Here is a 22,801-nt window from a genome sequence, read left to right on the forward strand (position 1 = left end):
TTTGAAATGTCTGAATTTGAGTTATGTCTGTACCAACTCTCTGCCTTGTGTGGCCCCAGGACCTTTTTTCTCCTCCTCCTATAGTCTTTAGCACCCCGGTTTTTGGGTAAACAAAAGTGAACCCACAGGGCAGCTCTAGCATCGACTCACAAACTTTATTTCTGGTTTCTAGTTCCTTCCCCCTGACTGGCACCGGGAACATCACTTGTTTTCTCACAAGCTGAATTAGGCATGGAAAAGAATGCTCTGTTGTTCAGCATTTCTAGTCATCTACAGTGAAAAATGGTCTTCACTTTATTTAGGCAATCCACCATAGTCCCAGAAAAGGGAGTCCTAAGCTCACACATTTAACACAAACATAATTTATAAACTAGTTGATTGAGAGCTATCAGAAGATGTCACAAAATTGTTGGTTTCCAGGTCTAGGGGGTTCTGTAATACTTACCAGTAAACAAACAAACAGAGAACATCAAATGACACGTGATACGGTTTGTGGACATCTAGTTTAATAATAAATTCATGTTCTTCCAGTTATAATGTATATTACAGAGACAAAAGGGTTTAATTTAGTGTGGAAAGACTTGATAGATGTCATTTGTTATATTATGGTATATTTGCTACAAGTTCTCAATGATGTCCAATTACCCGTGCAGTTCAAAAATAAATAATATTATTTTTATGTAGCTCCTCAGGAACATAACCCCTATATAGCTATGAGGTTGTCCTAGTGCTGATTATATCTGTTATTTAATGGTTTAATTTATTCACATACGTCAAAGCTCAATATTCACAGTTAACACAGGTACAGATACACTTTATAATTACGCATATTCTATAAAAATATCTCTCTCTAGAGCATCATTACCATTCTAGCATCAGTCTTAAGAGAATAAGCTTTTCTTAATTCTTTCAATTGGTAGAATATCACCTTGGGGTGAATCTCTGTGCACAACAACACTGGACTTCTTTTTTTTTTTTTTTTTTGCATTTTTCTGAAGCTGGAAACAGGGAGAGACAGTCAGACAGACTCCCACATGCGCCCGACCGGGATCCACCCGGCACGCCCACCATGGGGTGATTGATGCTCTGCCCACCAGGGGGCGATGCTTTGCCCATCCTGGGCGTCGCCATGTTGCGACCAGAGCCACTCTAGCGCCTGAGGCAGAGGCCACAGAGCCATCCCCAGCGCCCGGGCCATCTTTGCTCCAATGGAGCCTTGGCTGCGGGAGGGGAAGAGAGAGACAGAGAGGAAGGCGCGGTGGAGGGGTGGAGAAGCAAATGGGCGCTTCTCCTGTGTGCCCTGGCCGGGAATCGAAACCGGGTCCTCCGCACGCTAGGCTGACGCTCTACCGCTGAGCCAACCGGCCAGGGCCCTACACTGGACTTCTTGCTGAAGAATTTCTATATCTAGAATGTCCACAACTTTTCATTCCTGGATGTATTGAAACTTCTTCTTTTTCTTCTTCTTCTTTATTCAGGGGAGGCAGAGACTGACTCCTGCATGCTCCCTGACTGGGATCCACCCAGAAAGGGCACTAGGGAGTGATGCTCTGGCCATCTGGGGCATTGTTCTGTTGTTCAGCAACCTAGCTCTTCTTAGTGCCTGAGGCAGAGGCCATGAAGCCATCCTTAGCATCTGGGGCCAACTTGCTCCAATCGAGCCATGGCTGCAGAAGAGGAAGAGAGGGAGAGAAACGGGGGAGAGGTGGAGAAGCAGATGGGCACTTCTCCTGTGTGTCCTGACCAGGAATGAAACCCAGGACTTGCACATGTCGGGCCAATGCTCTACCACTGTGCCAACGGGCCAGGACCAAGACTTCTTGATAAAAACCTCCTCACTTCATCTGTATAGTTTCTCCCGAGTGTGGATTCTGTGATGTCTAATGAGGTTTGCCTTCTGGGAGAAGGTTTTCCCACAGTCAGAGCACTCGTAGGGCTTCTTTCCCATATGAGTTCTCTTGTGTATGATTAGGCAAGAATTCTGGGAGAACGCCTTCCCGCACTCGCCGCACCCGTAGGGCTTCTCTCCGGTGTGCGTTCTCTGGTGCAGGATGAGGTGTGACTTCTGGAAGAAGGCTTTCCCGCACTCACTGCACCCGTAGGGCTTCTCTCCGGTGTGCGTTCTGTGATGGATGATGAGGCATGACTTCCTGGAGAAGGATTTCCCACATTCTTTGCAGCTATAAGGTCTCTCTCCCGTATGAGATCTCTGGTGTTCGGTGAGACGTGACTTGTGGGAGAAGGTTTTCTCACATTCTGAACACTTATAAGGCTTGTCTCCACCGAGACCTGTCTCAGGCGCGGAGGGGTTTGTCTTCTGGGGGAGCGTTTTAGCCCAGTTGCTGTTTTCACCAGGTTTCGCCATTGTGTGATCTTCCTGATGTTTGGTGAGGCAAACCTCCTTGGAGCCAGCCCCCTGTTTGGTGCAGCCATGGGATTTCTCGCCTCTCCGGACGCTCTGATAAGTCATGGGTTCTGACTGGTGGGGAAAATCTTCCTCACGCCTGGCATATTTGCAGGGCTTCTCCCCACTGTCGTTGTGGGTCCCCTGATCAGCATGAAGAGCTTGGTCACTGCTTAGAGCTCTCTTACCCGGGTTACAGTCACGTGGTTCTGCTCCAGAGTGTGGAGTTTCCAGCTTAGAATAGAGAAATATGTTCCCCTGTCCGTCGCACTTAAACCTTCTCCTGGCGAGGTACGCGTTAGGCCTGGCGTCTACGTCACACGGCAGAGTCACTCCACAGGAGACCCATTTACGGACCTGCTGCCTGGAAGGAGCAGGGTCTGTGTTCTGACAGGTTTCTTTCTCAGTTGCCTTACAGTCACGGTGCTCCTTTCCGGTTGAGTTTTTCTCGTCTAGGGACGCCCCTTGCTTCAGGGGCCGGTCTCCATGTTCCTGTTGTTGTTCATGGACGCGGGTATCAAGTTGCAAAACTTCTTCTAGGGAGAAAAAAAAAAAAGATACAAACTTGTTCATCTTTCCAAGATCATATCACAGAACTAAATTATTTCAGAGATGTTTGGAAGGAGGATCAATGTTGTGGTTTCAAATCTAGTTGCCCAGATTAAATCATACTAATCCTAACCTCCTAGATCCTTGACTTCTGAAACAAACAAACAAACAAAAATGAGGTCCTGGAAACGGAGAAAACACTGTCCGCGAATAAAAGTAGACTTCCTACTAACAAGCACGTTGGAAAGGTGAAGACACATGCAAGTGAGCGTGAGTAAGAGATGCCGGGAGGGCCGGGTGCCGGCACGGATGTACCCATCAATGAGCCAGCCCTGGTCTGCAGCGCTGACGTTTCCATGGTGACAACACCCCCTCACGGTCAATGTCAAGCTGCCCCCACGATGTCACTGACTGCAGATCTGGGAAGATTCAGGTGCGACTGGCTGCCGCAGGCCCATACTAGCTCTGGCAACTCTAGATAAGGGGAGACTTAATCAGGAGGTCTGGTCAGGAGAGAAGGATATTGAAGGAACTGCTGGCAGGGACTAGAGAAAGAGTCCCCCTTCCGGAGGAATCGGGAGAGGAGGCTTTAGGAGATGTGCACAAAGGACTCGGGCTGGAAGAAGGAAAACCAAGTCTGAGTTGTACTCCCTGGATTCCTGGTCACGGATCTGCACTTCCTGGGTCCTTCCTTCTGTACAGCAAGTTAACTTCCTCACAGCATCAAGTCCTTCACTGTCAGAGCAGTTATCTTAACCAGCGGCCCACGCGCAGTGACTTACCCTCACGTGTACCTACAAGATCTGTATCATGCCCAGTGTGAGGGCCCAGACGCACGGTCCTAGCCCCAGGGAGATTCCCTGTTGTATTCTGATGGCTCGCTGACCATTTTCTCCAGCCATGGTTCCCCAATACCAAAACTGGTCGCCAACCAAATCCTTGTATGTCCCCCTCCCATGTCTGATGGGCTCGGCTGCAGACCAGCCCCACCCCAAACTCCCACTAAACCGTATTAGAGGTCCCCGGGCGTGCTGGTGTCCACGCTGCCTGTGGCCTCGACTTTGAGACTCTCAAATGTTGGATTCCTCACCTGGTGCTTGAGTTCTCATTTGCTTTTTTTCTTTGTTTACATCTTAAACCACAGACTGCACCTGCTGCTTCAGTGCGGGTACCCAGGCCCGAGGCCACCATGGAGCTCCTTTGTTTAGACAAGTTTCTGCTCCCTGAGCCCCCCTGCTGATTGCCTGAGAGAGAAAATCGTGCCTACGGAACGTTCCTGCCGGTTGGAACCCAGCCGGTGGGTATTTTGTAAAGGGCCCTGGGGGATTCTGGTCTGTACACCTGGTTTGTAACAACTGCCCTGAACAAGTAAAGCATCCTTATCCTTAAAGGAAGTGGGAGTGAGCCAGTGTCCACCACGTGAGTCCCCCAGAAATAAGGACAAACAAAATGCAGGCGCCTCTCCCCACGGCGTTATACTGGGATGGGAGGAACGGCTTCACATATAATCCCACGGTTTTGAAAATAAGAAGAATTTACAGTCATATACAAGGCAGCAGTTTAGTTTTTGAGGCGTTTCAAGACAACTAAAATAAAAATGACTGGCGCAAGGTAAGAGTTATTTTAGCCCTGGCCAGTTAGCTCAGCTGGTTAGAGCATCGTCCTGCTACACCAAGGTTGCAGGTTCAATCCCTGGTCGGATCACGTACAGAAATCAACCCATGAATGCATAAGTAAGTGGAACAACAAATCAATGTGTGTCCCCCCTCCCAAGTCAATAAATTTTTAAATACTCATTTAAAAAAGTTAAAATATGGATCCCTGAATGCATGAGAAAGCCTATTTCATAACTAAAGGAAGGAGAGTAAGACTGAAGATTCCTAAAGAAAAACTGAGCAAGTAATGTATTAAGTGGGGATGACAGGACAGCTAAAAGGATAAATAAAAAATAGAGTGTGTCTTTCTCTAACGTCCAGGGAAAGGAGAGTGACCATGACCAGGCAGGGTGTGTGATGTGTGCAGGTAGCAGGGGTCACTTGGGCACCCCAAGTTCCCGGGCCAGCCGCCCACGGCTGCTTACTAAGACCCCGGCTTTTCAGAAGAGCTGCCTTAAATGAGAAAGCCCTTGGGAGCTCCTGGCGCCTCATGTTCACGGTCCCCTGCGAGCTGGTCCTCTCTCACCTGGAATGCTCCACCCAAGGATCTCTTCCTCCTCCATCCATGCTTCTTGCCCTAGCTCCAACCTGGAGATCACAGCTGGTTTGGTGACTTGACACCCTGTCCGTAAAAAACAGTCACGAGATTTATGCTGAGTCTACCTGCGCCATCTAAGGACACAGAAAGTTCAGGCCACACCATGGACATTTACATCTTGTCCAAAGAATAGGTATTTCACTTGGGAGGCAAATTCACAAAAAAAAAATATAGGTGAGATGAGAGCAAGACTCTCCGACAACTGAAACCCATGGCCAAACACTATTAGTACAGGAGAGGTTTTACATAACAGAGAAGAGGAGCTCGGACACAAGAGGGGGACACGGACGGGGGCTTCCTCACCCACGGAGACCAGGTGGCTGTAGTTCTCCAGCATCACGTCCCGGTACAGGGTCCTCTGCAGAGGGTCCAGCTGCTGCCATTCGTTACGGGTGAAGCCCACAGCCACATCTCTGAATGACAGCGACCCCTGGAACAGCACATTCCTGCTGAACCTGGCGTGCTCCGCACGGAGCGCCAGGCGAAGGTGCAGAGGAGGGGAGCGCCCCCACCTTCCGGGTCAGGGTTTCCCCAGTGTCAGGTTATATAGGAACTGCGCCTGCCCCTAACTCTGTCTATTTTGTGGGAGAGAAAAGAAATGAGAAGAGTTCACTTCTGGATCTTCATTCATTCATTCATTCATTCATTCTTTCATTCATACATTCCTTCACTGAACAAGCATCTGCTGAAGAAGACTTGGTGTGCTACTGGCATTCTGCCTGCTGCCTCGGCTCAAAGGCTGACTGCCACACCGCTCCTGTCCTAAAGCGGTTTATAGCCTGGTGGAACGAGAAGGGCGGAAAAGACCTCTGTGCAGAAAGGATCCACCGAAGGCTGTGCCGGATCCTGAAGTACACAACAGACACGAAGAAGAGAGCAGCCACGTTCAATGTGCTGATGTCAAGCCAAGCTTCCCTGGAGGTCGCGTTTGAGCGGTCATGATAAATCACGATGCCGGGAGGCTCTTCCTATCAAGAGGCAGTTCCTGGACCTCAGCGACCGGACCTTCACTCGGTGTCCTTGGCGCTGTCCTGCTGACCTGACTTTCCATGATCCTTACAGCCCTGCCTCGGCACCTGCGTGCGAGGAAGACACCACCCTTCCAGTCCTTACCCGCTGGCTTTGGCATAGCAGGACCCTCACCAGTCATCCTGATGAGAGATTCTGGGACGGTTGGTTGGTGGGATCTGGGGGCAGGCCTACCGCCGTGGTCCGGGGTAGGCCGGCAGGTGGGCCTGGTGCTGGGGTCTGCAGGTGGGCCGGGCTGCTGGGCCACAGGCAGGCAGAGCAGCCTTTGGGGTTCACATGTGGATGGATTCTTTTGCTGAGGATGTGGTCTTCGTCGATAAAACTACACTTCAGTTCAACCACTAAGGGCCCCGTTTATGTCTGTCTGTCTGTCTGCCTGCCTTCAGAGCCCAACCCATCACCTCTCTGCGAGGTCTCAGTGCTTAATCTCCCTAGCCTCTGCTTCTATAAATGGTGTTCATCTATAAATGGTGAAAGGGTCAGTATCTATCTCACGGGATTGTTCATGAACTGATATATAAAGAACACATTCTGGTATGTAAGGGCTCAACAGATGAGCGTTTTAGAACTTCTGTTGTCAGTATCTTTATTGCAAAGAGCCCTAACAGAGGGAGGTTCCCAACATGACCTGGTTTCCTACAAAGTAATAGCTTCCTGAAAAAGACACCAGATGAAACCTCTGGCTTCACATGCAGGACTGACAGCCTTGTGTCCCAGCCAGCTCTCTGCTGAGAAGGCTGTGGCGTTATCACCTCGTTGTCACCTTCTCACGCTGGCCCTGTCACCACGTTTCTGGTAGCCAACTTCCAGATAATCCCAGCTTTATTCAGCACAGACATTCACCTCAGGACAGGTCCCGAGCTAGAAACAAAGACACTGACTGTGTTCCTTCTTGGAGGGGACAGCTATAAAGTTTGTCCATGAGGCCCCATCTTCCTTGGGGAGGGACTGTCTCCCGCCCAAGCCCCCCCCCCCCCGCCCAGCACGCGGTGGTGCTCCTGGGAGCACCCACCACGGACCCCGCCCCTCAGCCCTAACCTGAACTAAGCAGGACCCATCCAGATCTTTCCCAAAGACCTTGCAAACAGGCTCTGTGAAAGGAGACTTGGACCTTTCCTGTAGCAAGGTTTTCACAGGGGAGGTGTGGGAGCTACTGGACATCCTAGATCAGGCCACGCAGATGAGGTCTGACAGAAGGAAGTCACAAGAACAAGAACAAGGACAAGGCACAAGAGAGACTCCTGGCAATATCCAGGTTCCTGGATGTCACTGTCTCTGAGTCCCAGCTGCATAGCTGCACTTCCCACAGCGAAGGGGGTGCTGCCCAGATGGTGTCTTTGTCCTAACCTGGGTCTAGCTGGGTTTCTGGTTCATAACATCAAGGATTCTGAGCAGTGCCCTTGACATTCATGCATCCCTAGAGCCTGGAGGAGAGAGAGGCCCTTTAGGAGGACAGAAACGTGAGACCGCAGACAGGCTGATGGGACACAGTGCCACTGACATCTGAAGAGAGATAAGGATGCCCAAGTGAGAAAGGGCTCCGGGGGGGGGGGGGGGGGGGGCGGGGTCTAAGTCCTGGAGAGAGAGAGGGAGGGAGGCTGCCTCCCCAGACTCGGGAGAAAAGGCTGGGACCGCCTGGGCCATCCTCCCTCCCTCACGCCCCTGCTAAGGATGGAAACTGTAAGCTGTTCTCCGTCTGTCAAAAATTATTGGGAAAATAATCTGAAGAGCAGGCTATTCGTCCATTCCTCCAGACAATGCCGTGTTTTCTCCGGGTTGGTCTGAACCGACCGAGGCTGTTTATGTCGACCTGAGTATTTGATCCTCTCGCCCGCTGTGGCCACAGGCTTCCGCGTAGGCATATGACCCGCCATTTCCGTTGAAAGTTAAAAGTCACAGGAGACTGGCTGTGGAGTTCATTTCAATGTTGTTATCGAGCTCACGGATGAAGACCCATCACATAAATTCCTAAACGCCAGCCCTGGCCAGTTGGCTCAGTGGCAAAGCGTCGGCCTGGTGGGCGGGAGTCCCGGGTTCGATTCCCGGCCAGGGCACACAGGAGAGGGGCCCATCTGCTTCTCCACTCCTCCCCCTCTCCTTCCTCTCTGTCTCTCTCTTCCCCTCCCGCAGCCAAGGCTCCACTGGAGCAAAGTTGACCTGGGCGCTGAGGATGGCTCTATGGCCTCTGCCAAAGGCGCTAGAATGGCTCTGATTGTGGCAGAGCGACGCCCCAGATGGGCAGAACTTCGCCCCCTGGTGGGCATGCCGGGTGGAGCCCGGTCAGGCGCATGCGGGAGTCTGTTTGACTGCCTCCCCGTTTCCAACTTCAGAAAAAAAAAAAAATCCTAAATGCCCCCAAAAGTTTGATTTCCCCTGAGATGGTAGCATGCTTGTCCCAGAGAGACCACACAAGTCAGATGTTGGATGGAACCTGTTTTGTTTAAGGGTCAGGAATGCCTGACCTGACTTTACAGGGCAGCTCACGCCAGCAGCCTCTGTACGGCACCCGCCCGCCCCTCCCTGACCTTGGCCTTCCGTTCTCTCTGTAGCTTCACTGATCCTGATTTGTGTCTGCACTGTTTTATTGGCTGCGTTCTCAAAAGCAACCTGAAATCCATGGTTAAACAAAGCGCAGTATAAAGAAAGGCCACACTCAGCCCTGGCCGGTTGGCTCAGCAGTAGAGTGTTGGCCCAGCATGTAGAAGTCCCAGGTTCAATTCCCAGCCAGGGCACACAGGAGAAGCGCCCATCTGCTTCTCCACGCTTTCTCCTCTCCCTTCTTTCTATCTCTCTCTTCCCCTCCTGCCACCAAGACTCCATTGGAGCAATGTTGGCCCGGGCACTGAGGATGGCTCCATGGCCTCTACCTCAGGTGCTAGGATGGCTCCCATTGCAACAGAACGATGCCCCAGATGGGCAGAGCATCGCCCCCTGGTGGGCATGGCGGGTGGATCCCGGTCTGGCACATGCAGGAGTTTGTCTCTCTACCTCCCCGCTTCTCACTTTAGAAAAATACAAAAAGAAAGAAAGAAAGGGCACACTCACCTGGCACACAGTGCTTCCCTGCGGGTCTGGGAAAAGCAGGCACCTGCAGGGCAGAAGGGGGAGGGAGGACAGGGTGTGAGGCCAGGCTTCTTCCAGCCTCTGAATCCACTGCTGTCCCGCCCAGGCACAGGGCACAGGCAGGCTGGTCCCAAGGACACCTCACCTTGGAATCTGCCCAGGAGACTTGAACTTGGGTTTTTCTAGTTAATGAATATATATCTCTGTGTCTCAGTAATGAATGTAGAATTTACTACCCTCTGCCCACCATTACCCAAAAATTTGATAGAAAATTGTTCTGAAGAAACAGTCATGAGTTTGGGCACAGAGTTAGTGGCCAAGATATTTATTACAAATATGGTAAAACTGAAAAAAACAGAAGTAACTAGCCACTATAGAAGGCTGGTGAAGTGACTATATTGCATCCAAAGAAAATAAACATTTTGCAGCAAAAAATGAAATCAGAGAGCAAGCACTATTTATTAATAGCATACTGATCATTGAAAAATGTAGTGAACACTATTTGATTCAAGACATGCACACACACACGTGCACACATGCACACACACATGCATACACACACACTCACATGCACACACACACACTCACATGTACATGGACAGGATAATCCCTAAACTGATGGGACAAAAGGCTAGCAGTAGTTAGCTTTGGGTAGTCGGATGATGACCAATGAAAAATTATTTTCTTTGTACTTAGGATGAATTTTCTAAGCTTTTCTATGACAAATGAGTATTGAGTAGGATGATCATTTCTGAAAAGTCCTTTTTAAAATATCTGTAGCGCCTGACCTGTGGTGGCGCAGTGGATAAAGCATCGACCTGGAAATGCTGAGGTTGCCGGTTTGAAACCCTGGACTTGCCTGGTCAAGGCACATATGGGAGTTGATGCTTCCAGCTCCTCCCCCCTTCTCTCTCTCTGTCTCTCTCTCCTTGCTCTCTCTCTCTGTCTCTCTCTCTCCCTCTCTCTCTCCTCTCTAAAAAAATGAATAAATAAAAAAAATAATAAATAAAAATAAAATATCTGTAGCCTACAAATCTTCTAACCCAAAGCTCTGTCACCAGTCCTGCCCTGGTGTGGAGGAAATTCACAGGAAAATATAAAATGGGTTTGTAAAGTCCATTTAGTGCAGGTTTATTACACTGGCTCTCAACTCTGTCCGTGGATCCTGATTAGTTTTGTTTGTCTCTTCTCTCATGGGGCAGTCTGTCAACAGTAACTTTTATTAAGGACCGTCCCAGATAAACGGATCTCTGCCCAGGAAGCGGTCTTGGACTGGCTCTGCCACTTACCAAATATGGGGCACGATCTGATGACATCTCCTGAGTCCTCCTCCTCCAGTCCTCATTTTTCAGGAAACAGGAATACAAAGGTCCAGGAGCGAGTTGACTCACTGTGGCTGGGAGCATCCGCTGGACCCCACACCTCTCTCTCCCCTGAACAGACACGGGGTGGGTCTGCAGTCTGTTCCCACTGGAGTTTGATCCAGGAAGTCTGCAGAGACACTAAACCTCTAGAATTACAGAAACTGCCTGACCTGTGGGGGCGCAGTGGATAAAGCGTCAACCTGGAATGCTGAGGTCGCCAGTTTGAAACCCTGGGCTTGCCTGGTCAAGGCACATATGGGAGTTGATGCTTCCTGATCCTCCCCCCCCCCTCAAATGAATAAACAAAGTCTTAAAAAAAACTATTATATATTAAAAAAAAGAATTACAGCAATTTTAGAAAAAGTCCTGAGGCTGTTTTTTAAAAATTAGAGACTATCTAAGTGCTTAAAAATAAAAGACTGGTTAATAAATTATGATACGATTAAAGCATGCCAAGTTAGGAATCCGCTGAAAATATTATAGATGAAATCTCTGACATGGAAAGATCTTCCAGCAACACCAGACCCTGAAAAAAGCTGGTGCATGAGTACAAGATTCAAAGATGAGGAACAGGAGGTGGGTGGGATTTTCCCAGGTGCCTGGGAGTTTTAGCCAAACCCCAAAACACCCCGAATCCTAAGAAGCAGCTGCTGGACACACCCTAACAGACCCCTCCCTGTGAGAGGGAAGTAGTTGAAGAGCCGTCTATTGGAGGAGAGCTGTCTATTGAAGGAGTAGCAGGTGAGATTGTCCTCCCTCCCAAGCCAAGAGAGGGGGCTCCAAAGGAACTGTTCATGGAAACTGGACGAAGCTGCAGAACGTAGGGAACTAACCTCGCACCCCCCAGCCAGATGTGTGTCCAGCTGCAGAAACTTAAGTGCATGGTCATTCACCAGAGGGAAACATGAGAGCTTCACAGCTGAAGAACTTGGAAGTAAGAGGCTGGCTAAGGCCACCCACGGTGGCCAGGTGAGGAGAGAGGGCAGGAGAGCCACCTGCACTGTCTGCATCTACTGGAACAAGGAGGCAATAGTTCCAAGGGACAGCGGGGAAGCTGAGCGGGCTTGAACCTGATTGCAAGGTCGCTGACTATGCACGCTGCCTGCTGGGTGAGGAATGCGACCCTGAGATGGGAGGACCATTGAACCAGGAGCGTGGGGGTGACCGTGGGATGGGATAAGCTAGAGACAGGGCTACAGGACAGCAGAGGAGAGCACACAGCAGTGGAGTGGTATTGGGGGGTGAGATCGTCCTGTGTCATGGGGATCCCTTCCCTCCTAGTTTATCTTCTATACCCTGCTCCTCCTGGTGTGCCTTCCCCACCCCAAATCCTAGATGATTTCGATGTGATGACATCACCCAAATTCACTCTGTCAGCAAGTGGGGTCTGGAGCTGTTTTAGGGACATGTCTCTGGAGGCTGCCCCATATGGTGGCCTCCAACTTCAGCCCTGAGCTACAGAAAGGCCGCAGAGAGGAAGCCTTCCTTCCAAAACACACTGCTGCTCCCTGGGTCACTGTCTTCACGAGAGAAGGATCTATTCCCGGGGCTCCCGGGGCTGGCAGACTGCGGCCAGAATTGCCCAAGCTCTGCTGTCCTGCTGAGAACTTCCCGTCAGCTGCAGGCTCAGCTCCAGGCTCTCTGGGAGTGAATATGCCGACAGGACTGAGCCCCTCAGCTACAATCTGATTCTAGGCCTTTGCAAAGACACTAAGAATACCTGGAAAACAGACAAGGTGGTGAGATGTATGTGAAGACATCAGTAGGACTCTATCTCTGAGTCGGAAACCAAGTGGGGGCAGAAGGGAAAGTCAGAGGGGAAATGCAAGCAGACCCCCTCCCTCCCATTTCTGGCTTTGAAAGTGGACACACCCTGTGAGGAGCTGGGAGAGGGCCTCAGCTGACAGCGAGTGAGTGAGGACTCGGGGGCCAGGAGCCGACTCCACTCAGTCAGTCCTTGAACGAGCCTAAAGCAGACTGTTCCCCAGAGTCCCAGGTGAGAGACAGGCCTGTCTGCCTTGATTCTGGCCTTGGGAGGCCTGAGCAGAGAGCCTAGCCATGGTCCCTGGCCCCCCAGACTTCTGCCTGTGAGCTAAGAGACAGGTGGTGTCCTAATGCACTAAATTTGTGGCACTTTCTTACGGGGCCACAGGAAACGAACAGACCTCTGCTGAGTGCCGAGGAGGAAGCTAAGGGTGGGGAGCAGACTGGAGACGGACTCCCTGGGGAGGGAGGGTCTGAAGGCAGAGAGCAGCTGCCATTGTGGGAAACACATGATGCCCCATCCTTCCAGAAGTTTCTCTCCTGAGGAACAAAAGCCCAGTGCAGCTAGGGAAAAGCAGCCAACCCTGTTGCTCCCAGAGCTCAGGCAAGACCCACTGCATCTGGCAGGGAAAGAACAGCGGCTGGCATGTGTCCTAGGCTCACACTTTTAGAGTTTCCCACCAGCCCTGGCTGGTTGGCTCAGCGGTAGAGCATCGGCCCAGCGTGTGGATGTCCCAGGTTCGATTCCTGGTCAGGGCGCACAGGAGAAGAGCCCATCTGTTTCTCCACCCCTCCCCTTCTTCTCTCTTTCTCTTGTTCTCTCTCCCTCTCCCCCTCTCTCTCTCTCCCCCTCCTGCAGCCATGGCTGGATTGAAGTGAGTTGACCCAGGGCGCTGAGGATGGCTCCATAGCCTCCACTTCAGGCACTAAGAAGAGCTCTGTTGCTTAGCAACCGAGCAATGCCCAAAAGGGCAGAGCATTGCCCTCTAATGGGCTTGCCTGGTGGATCCCCTCCCAGTGCATGAGGGAGTCTGGCTCTCTGCTTCCCCTCCTCCCAGTGAATAAAAAAAAGATAAGAGCCTCTTACCACGGGGGTAGGGGGATGTGAGTGGGGAAAGCTTTTGAGGAAGAAAGAGCACCCTGCCCCTCCATCACCAGCACTGAGAAGTGAGGGCGGGTGGTAGGGGGGGCAGCTGCAGTTGGAGAGTCAAAAGGGAGAGGCCCAGAGTGGAGGGGACAACAGGAGCCCACTCTATGCACAGAGCAGTGCCAGAGAGATGTGGAGAAAGCAGCGGCCTGGTGGTAACTATAGCAACAACAAATGCCAGCCTGCTCAACTCCTGACCAGTCTCATCGCAACCACCCTTCTGCCCTCCCGGATCCACACACACAGACAGCCGAGCAAACAGAAGTCTCTCCTTGTCTGCACACAGTGTCCGGAATTTGTTTAAAAGAAAAAAGAAAAAAAAAAGACATCCAAAAAGCAAGAAAGGACAACCCACTGCAAAGAGACAAAACAGGGACCAGAGGCCAACCTGATCTTAGGTCTCCGTCTCTGTAAATGGCCACGACGGGTATGCAGCTCAAACGCCCGTAAAACAAACACGTGGCGAGGAGAAACGGACAAACCCTCAGCCACAGTAAAAAAGATTCTGTGTACATTTTTAGAAATGACAATCTAGGCAAGGATACAAAAGAAAAATGGGAAGGGTGCATAACCATTACCATTGAATAACTTAGACGCTTGATCTATTGAGTCAGACAGAAGAATGTACTCGAAGATGAGAAAACAGAGACATTCTTTTTAAGCACACTGGGGGAGTTATCAAAATTGACAAAAAAAAATAAAAAAATAAAAATTGACAAGTTAAAAAATACACCTCAGCACACATGGTAAAAAAAAAACAATATTGCGCAGAGGCCACACCTTGAACCAAAAGCAACAAAACTGGAAAATAAAAGAATGCAAAAGTGTAATGGCTGCAAAAATACGACATATCAAAATCGGTGGGTAATTACAAACACACCGAAAGGAAAATTACAGCCCTAAGATAGGCGTTAAATAAAACAACATTTATGACATTAATGACTCCGGAGGTGAGCACACAAAGAGTAGACCCAGAAAATGTAAAAGAAAAGAAACAAGTAGGAGCAGAGGTAAAAATGGAAGAAATCAAAATATAAATAAATAAAATAACTGAGCCGGTGAGCTCAACCGGTTAGAGCTTTGTTCCAAAACACCAAGACTGCGGGGCATTCAGGCCAGGGGTCATAGGGACCAGTGAATGCACAACCAAGGTGAACAACAAATGAATGCTGCTACCTCTGTGTCTCCCTCCCTCTATCTCTAAAAATCAATCAGTAATTCTTTTAATTATAAAAAAAAGGAAAAAGAAATCAAAGAAATAATATAGCACGTAAAAATAAATACTCTGCCACAAATGTATTACCTGAACGTACTCATGAGGAAACCTGAGGGTCTGTCTATAATAACTGGCCTGTACTCCTCAACAATGTCAGTGTTATTCAAGACAATGGAAGACTGAGGAACTGCTCCAGAGTGAAGGAGACTAAAGCGACTTGGAAAACACTGCGACGCAATATCTGAGATTTCTTTAGCTAGGGAGGGGATTACTGAGATGACTCATGAAGTCTGCCTAAGATCCATGGGTCAGACGCCGTATTGCACAGATGCTCATTTCTGATTTTGGGCATCGTGGTACTATGGTAGTGTGACAGAATGTCCTTGTTTTAGGGAAATGCACATCGAAGGCTTTATATACACACACATATGTGTGTGGAAGGTGAGAAAGAAAGATAAAGCAAGCTGTTGCATAAACGAGCTAAAGATGGCTCTGTACAGGGACTCTAGGTTGTTTATTCCAAGCTGACTGAGACCATAGCTCAAAAGACCAGCAGCACCAAGTTGAAATGTTGACGCGTGTTTTAAACACAGTTCAGAGAGAAGCGGATTTATAGTCATTTAGAACCTGCCTGCTTTGCCCACCTCGTGAAACTGCACCCAATATCTGGTAGCTGTAGGTAAAATACACCGTGCGGCCATAAAGACCCCAGAGGCTCTGACCCAGGGATGCCTGGGGGGTTCCCTTGTCCTCCTCCCTCTGGGAAGTGGCCCCTGGGCTCCAGCCTCTGTGGGATCTCTAACTTCCAGGGACAACCCCCTCATAAGCATTCCTAAATAAAGCTTGAATGTGCTCCTGTCAACTCATGGTTATGTCTTTTCCTTAATCAGCCCTGAAATCCCTCGAACTCCCCCATACAAATGTGGTAAAATGTTAATATTTGGGGAAATTTAGATGCAAGGTACTGTATTCAGGAATTCTTTGTACTGTTCTACCATTGCAACTTTTCTTTAAGTCTGAAATTGTGCCCTGATTAAAAAAAAAAATTAAAAAAACTAAAATCAACTCTTAGGTTTCAGCCAGGTAGATCGGTTGGTTAGAGCATCATCCTGATACACCAAGGTTACAGATTCAATCCCTGGTTCGGGATCATGCAAGAATCAACCAATGAATGCATAAATAAGTGAAACTACGTTTCTCTCTCTCCTCTCCTCCCTCTCTAAAAATCAATAAGTAAAAAATGTTAAAACTGTTAAAATCAATTCTTAGAGATTATTAAAAACAATTAAATAATTGGTTTCTATTTAAAACTAATAAAATAAACTCACTTCAGGCATGAGTTACCAAAAAAACAAGAGAAGGCAAACATATATAATATTCAGACAAGAAACGGGATAATTTCAGTACAGGTATTTTTAAATTACTAGACAACTATGAATAATTTAATGTCAGAAATCTGAGTTGAACCTGGAGAATTTTCTAGAAAATATATAAATGACTAAAATTGACAAAGCAACAGAAAACAGAATAAACCACCAAACAGGAAATGAAAGGGGTCCATACTAAAAAATAGACCTATCAAAGAAACATCATCAAATCCTATTCAGGTTTTATCAAAGTACTGTACATAGCCAAAATGGATTTGTTTCTAGAATATATGAAAAAAATACTAAAAATAAATAAGACAATCCCCCCAAAATAAAAGGAAAGGTAATGATCACACAAAACAACCATATATATTATTTACAGCTATATTCATACCTAGTTAGTAAATAAAAACAAGGAAAGCGACATAATAATTTCCAGACTGTGACCTCATTGTGACAGGAAGAAAGATGGACTGGGGCGGATGTGTGTGGGCTCCACCCACATTTACAGGGTTTTAGCTCCTTAGAAAATCTGAAGCAAATAAATACTTAACATTTGCTCAATCCGGATAACGACTACAAATGTTTTCTTTCCTTACTTTGCTATGCATCTGAGATATTTTCTACTATTACTAAGTAAAAAACTTTTTTTAAAAAGAATTATGGCTTATAGTAGGAAAAACCGGTAATAGAACCCAAGCTCAAGTCATAACGGAATACGTTTGGTCTTGTCAAGTTTTAAAATGATATTACCAGTTTCATTTTCCTCCCCAGCTCAAGTCCATCCCATCGTGGACAAGAAAGCATGAAAGACCTTCAAATCCATCCATCATCTCTGCATCACGTCCCACCCACTCTCACCGTTGCCATAACAGTACGGTCTACGCACAATTGTGCCCGCAGCCTCCCCTCGCCCATCTGCAAACCGACGCGCTCACCCAAGCAGGGCTACCGCATCTTCAGAAATCGGAGAAGCAGCCCCCTACTAACTCTTCTCGCCACGTTAGTTCCACTGACATCAACTCAACGCATTGCTGGTATATGCTGACCCAGAGATACATGTAACTGCGCCACTGCCTTGCTTACAACACTTCAGGCACCAGCAGGACCCAGTGCGCATCCCCTAATCTACTTTAGTCTGCTCCCCCAGCCACCTGCAGCCTCACAACCCATGCAGCTCCTCCATGGCGCCAGGTCTAGCGGTACCGCTCGTTTTGTGCCTTTTACTTTTGCGAATGCTGTTCCCTCCTCCTGGAACACCCTTTTGCTCCCTTTCACCTACACAGACCCTGGTTTTCTTTAAGTCTGATCTTTGGTCACGTCTTCCTCGGCAGGGACCTCCTTCCCTCCCTGTGTCCACTCATCCAGTAAAGATAACTACGAGGGCACCCACACTTGGAAGCCCTTTTCTGTTCACGTGACCCACACCGCTATAGGACCTCGGCCCAGAACGGGACTCAAAGCTTCCCCAGCTCTCTGACCCAGACACTCAATCAAGGTTTGATAAATGAAGGCAGACACTTATAGATCCCAGAAACAACAATTATTTCACAGACTTCCTTCACTGCCCTCATAGCTCAGAGCCTACCGTTGGCAGCGATGTGGGGTCCACACCAGTGAGGGAGGGTTGAAGTGAAGGGGGCCTTTTCTCAGCAATTGCCCCTGCCCAAAAGGGTCCTGGCCACCTGAGCAGAGTTCAGGGACCTGGATAGCCAGAGAAAATCGGGGTCAAGGGATGAAAACAAATCCACCATCGGGAAAGAGGGGAGACCATTTCGGGGAGAGTTGGCCCTCAGATCACCAGGTCAAGACTGTCACTGGGTCCCCTGCAGATGGTGATCTCCGATGTGGCCGAGCTGTGGGAGGACAGAGAAGCAGTGAAACCTGGCTTGCCTGTGGCCCCCGCCCCAAACTAGCCAGGAACCCCGACCCTTTGCATTAGATGTCAGGTGCAGTCGCCCACCAGACACCGTATGGAGCACCCTTACCGGCGTGAAGTACGCCACACGTGTCCGCTCTACAGCCTGGCGCAGATGGAACCACCAGTCCGAAGTGCAATGGGCGCCTCAGAACCCACCAGATCCCAGGTACCGGCCACCCGAAACCAGCCTGGGGTCCGGAAGTGCGCAGATAGTACTCGGGGACCTCCCAATACTGCGTAGATGCCCCTGGACTTCGGTGGAACTACAACTCCCGGGAGCCTCCACGGCGAGGCGCTTCCGGCAATTGGTGAGGCACTTCCGGCCACGGTGGAGGCTGGTGTGGCGCAGTGGATTGTCCTGGATGCAGGTGGGTACGGTGGCAGCCCTGGTGGACCAGCCGGCTGGCCGTGAACGCACCATACGCGGTTACTGGGCAGCAGTCACCCTGGCAGCTTCCCACCAGATCTGACCTGTCCTGTCCCCAGACCTGTGACATGTAGAGGGAGGTTTATGGCTGCCCCAGCCTTGTTGTAAGTCCAACCTGGGACTAGCTGTAGTGTAGACCTCATCCCCAAAGGTCTATTGCCTGAGGGAGCTTTAATTAAAAAAAAAAAAAAAAGCCTGCCCTTTGGCCCTCGTGATAGTCCCCAAAATAGGTATCGTTATCCCCATTTCCTAGTTGAAGAACCAGAGTCAGCCTTTCTCCATATTTTCACTCTGAAGGAATCCTTGAAATAAGTCTTAGGGAACCCCTGCCTAAATATGATGTTTACCCTCATGATATAGAACAAGGCGATCATGAAGTTATACCTCTGAGATACTGAATATACACACAGATGATGGCCAGACAGTATAGAGAAACGGGACTCTAACCTACCCCAGCTGTATCTACTGGGAAACCAACCCCTTATCTACAATAAACAGCCGCAGGAAGCCAGATTGCTCTCTCGAACACTAACCAACCATAAACCAACCATATAGGGCGCCCCACTCCTAGTGAGCCACCTCCAGCTTCTCCAAGCCAACAGCCTCCAGTAAGAGCCGACCGGAAGGAAGCCTTGCCTTCTGTCCACTGTAAGGTGTTCTCTTTTCCTCTGCCTGCTTTTGAGTCTCTGCCGAAATGTGAGTAATAGTGATTGACTCTTTTGCAATAGCAAGCTCTGAAGAGCTTTTGCCTGTTCTCATTTGGTTGGTCTTGGTTTCTTTTCAAAGGTATAATTAATTGTCAGTATTTTTCTGTAGATTCTGTTTGTTTTGGCTAGCTACTCTTTTGTGTGGTTTCCCCCTCATTTGCCGTCAAAAGTTTATTATTCAAAATTCACAAAGAACGTGAAGGTAAAAAACATTTAAAGTGATGCTTTTTATATGCTTTTAGTATTTATGCTGTTAAAATTATTAAAATCTAAACTTTTGGGTATCCTATATTACATAATAGTGTTAATAAATTGGACCTTTTATTTTATAGCGTTGCTGGAATTGCCTGTAGAGTTTGAATAACCAAGTATGTTATTGGTCTAAAATAGATATTTTTTATGACATGTATGGTATGCAAGAAAGAGAAAGGGTTAGGGGTAATGAAGAGCATCTGATTTAAAAACATCTATTAAAACAATAATTTTGCCTGACCAGGCGGTGGTGCAGTGGATAGAGCGTCGGACTGGGATGAGGAAGGACCCAGGTTCGAGACCCCGAGGTCACCAGCTTGAGCGCGGGCTCATCTGGTTTGAGCAAAGCTCACCAGCTTGAGCCCAGAGTCGCTGGCTCCAGCAAGGGGTTACTTGGTCTGCTGAAGGCCAAACAGTCAAGGCACATATGAGAAAGCAATCAATAAACAACTAAGGTGTCACAACGAAAAACTGATGATTGATGCTTTTCATCTCTCTTCGTTCCTGTCTGTCTGTCCCTGTCTAACCCTCTCTCTGACTCTGTCTCTGTAAAAAAAAAAATTTTTTTTTAATTAAAAACAAACAAACAAACAAACAATAATTTTATGTCTGTCCCTATCTGTCTCTCTCTCTCTCTCTCTCTCTCTGTCACACAAAAAAATCATTTTAGTTACTAATATGTTCAGATATCAAGTCACATATCAGCACTTTGCCTTAGTATTGGAGACAGCCCATTCCAACTTTTAAAATACACCATTAGATTCAGCTCATACGTTTTTGGTGGAAAAGGTAATATTTTTTGTAAGGTGGAATTGCTTTTCCTTTCGTTTCTACTTCCTGTATCAGATTTGGACAACTGGAATTTGTGTCCTTTGAAGTTCAGTTGCATAGCTTTCTATCTTTTGTTTTGTTCTAGAGAGAATTATAAACAGAAAGTATCTCTTTTAAAAAAGAGACTTTCAAAAGATTCATTTGTGAATGTTCTGAGTGTAGAACCATTTATTGGATAATTCTTTGGGGTTTTTTTCCTTTTATTTCTTCCTGTGTAACCAATTTTGGTAATATATTATTTCTTCCAAGTAGTCCTTTAATTCAGTATTCTCAAGTTTTTTACTAAGTTATTTGGTATACCTATTTATTTAAAATTTCCAGCTCTATTTTTAGAGAGCTTTCCAAGAATTGGTTTCTGTTTTGTATTGATTAGTACAACCAAAGATTTGTTTCTCACTTGTTTATTTTTCCCCAAATGCTCTAGATTGTTTATTAATTCAATTGTTGCTTTTCTTCTATAATGAGAAATAAAACTAAACTCTCACAGTTATCATCTCCTAATACCAGATTACACGGGAACTTCTTTAAAATAAATGGGGAAGGCTTGACCGGGTGGTGGCGCAGTGGACAGAGCATTGGACTGGGATGTATGTGGAGGACCCAGGTTCGAGACCCCGAGGTTACCAGTTTAAGCACGGGCTCATCTGGTTTGAGCAAAGCTCACCAGCTTGGACCCAAGGTCACTGGCTTGAGCAAGGGGTTACTCCGTCTGCTGAAGGCCCACGGTCAAGGCACATATGAGAAAGCAATCAATGAACAGCTAAGGTGTCACAATGAAAAACTGATGATTGATGCTTCTCATTTCTCTTTGTTCCTGCCTGTCTGTCCCTATCTGTCTCTGTAAAAAACACACACAAAACAATAAATTAATTAATTAAAATAAATAAATAAATGGGGAAGGGGAACTTCCCTCTCTGATTACAGAAGGAGAACTGAGAATAGAATGAACTATGTTACTTAGGATGGAGTAAAACTGCTTTGTAATGGAGACACCGAAACAACAGTGCCTGAAAAATCACAGATGGTTATTTCTCATAAACCCATCTGGGCAGCCTCAAGGGAGTTAGGAAACTACACTCCTCCTAAGTGACTACTCTACCATCCCTTGGGTGTTCCCCCCATCTGTATGGTTCAAGATGGCCAACCCCCCCCCCCAAAAAAGATGGCCAACCCTACATCTGCGCTTCAACCAGCAGTGACAAGGGAAAAGGAAATGCATAGGATGTCCATCCTTTTTATTTTATTTTCTTTTAAATTTTTATTTATTGATTTGAGTGAGAGAAGAAAGGAGGGAGAGAAGGAGAGAAGAGAGAGAGATAAGAACATCGATCTGATATTCCTGGATTGAACTGGCAACCTCTGTGCTTTGGGACGATGCTCTAACCAACCAAGCTATCTGGCCAGGGCAGAATGCCCTTTTTTTTTTAAATGTTTTTTAATGTTTATTTTATTGATTTTAGAGAGAGAGGAAAGGAGAGAGACAGACAGACAGAGATGACAGGAACATCGATCTGTTCCTGTATGTGCCCTGACTGGGGATCGAACTGACAACCTCTGTGCTTCAGCATAATGCTCTAGCCAACCGAGCTATCGGGTCGGGTCAGAATGACCTTTCTTTTTTTTAATTTTTTTTTTTTTTTTTTTGTATTTTTCTGAAGCTGGAAATGGGGAGAGACAGTCAGACTCTCGCATACGCCCGACCGGGATCCATCCGGCATGCTCACCAGGGGCGAAGCTCTGCCCACCAGGGGGCGATGCTCTGCCCCTCCGGGGCGTCGCTTTGCCGCGACCAGAGCCACTCTAGCGCCTGGGGCAGAGGCCAAGGAGCCCGGGCCATCTTTGCTCCAATGGAGCCTTGGCTGTGGGAGGGGAAGAGAGAGACAGAGAGGAAGGAGGGGGGTGGAGAAGCAAATGGGCGCTTCTCCTATGTGCCCTGGCCGGGAATCGAACCCGGGTCCCCCGCACGCCAGGCCGACGCTCTACCACTGAGCCAACCGGCCAGGGCCAGAATGACGTTTCTTTGAAGGACACAATCCAGAAGAGGTACAGTCACTTCTGGTCATATGCTACTGGACTGGTCTCAGTCATACGACCACTATTATCAGCAGAGAAGACTGGGAAATGAAGTCTTTCTGGGAGGGCACTGTTTCCAGTTAAAAACTTGGGGATTCTATTACTTTAGAAGCGGAGAACAGATATTGGGAGATAGCTCGCAGTCTCTGCTGTAGGTGATAAGAGAAAATGCCAGAAGTCCCAGAGAATGCCAGGCAAACAAGTGACGTAGACCGTGATAGCGACCATGAACCTCCCCCCGCCTCATTGAGTTAGAGTAGAGATAGCACTGAATTTTATTTTTTCTCTCCATTTCACCAGAGGGCAAAATTTAATCTTCTAGGGATGGGAGTGGAAATGATAAGCAGTAATAGGTACCCTGGATATGCTGGATAGAGCTGGAGATAAGGGAATCTAATTGTTCTGATTATAGATTTTCATGTCTTTCAATTTAT

General features: G+C 48.0%; 2 protein-coding genes across 12 annotated transcripts in view; one reads left to right on the forward strand and one right to left on the reverse strand.

Annotated features, from left to right (window-relative positions):
* Window positions 1-493: 493 nt before the first annotated feature.
* LOC136333785 (zinc finger protein 1 homolog) lies at window positions 494-18,310 on the reverse strand. Of its 11 annotated transcripts, XM_066273427.1 has the most exons (8): window positions 18,145-18,310; window positions 17,958-18,012; window positions 17,745-17,860; window positions 10,588-10,800; window positions 9,281-9,323; window positions 5,510-5,636; window positions 5,135-5,230; window positions 494-2,940 (listed from the first exon to the last, which is right to left on the reverse strand). In XM_066273427.1, the coding sequence occupies exons 4-8, from the start codon at window positions 10,641-10,643 to the stop codon at window positions 1,841-1,843; spliced, it is 1,422 nt and encodes a 473-aa protein (XP_066129524.1). In that variant the 5' UTR covers window positions 10,644-10,800; window positions 17,745-17,860; window positions 17,958-18,012; window positions 18,145-18,310; the 3' UTR covers window positions 494-1,840. The 11 variants fall into 11 exon arrangements, 10 of the variants coding, with proteins under 10 accessions (XP_066129524.1, XP_066129523.1, XP_066129521.1 ...); XM_066273426.1 differs by having other exon boundaries at window positions 10,588-10,731; window positions 17,745-18,012; XM_066273424.1 differs by having other exon boundaries at window positions 10,588-10,789; window positions 17,745-18,012.
* Window positions 18,311-18,384: 74 nt separating this feature from the next.
* RNF216 (ring finger protein 216) overlaps window positions 18,385-22,801 on the forward strand; it is a 178,391-nt gene continuing 173,974 nt past the window's right edge. The window contains exons 1-2 of the mRNA XM_066273435.1: window positions 18,385-18,445; window positions 19,060-19,200. The gene's annotated coding sequence lies outside the window, so the exon portion shown is untranslated. The remainder of the gene's footprint in view (window positions 18,446-19,059; window positions 19,201-22,801) is intronic.

This window comes from Saccopteryx bilineata, chromosome 4 (assembly GCF_036850765.1).
Source record: "Saccopteryx bilineata isolate mSacBil1 chromosome 4, mSacBil1_pri_phased_curated, whole genome shotgun sequence".
NCBI lineage: Eukaryota > Metazoa > Chordata > Mammalia > Chiroptera > Emballonuridae > Saccopteryx > Saccopteryx bilineata.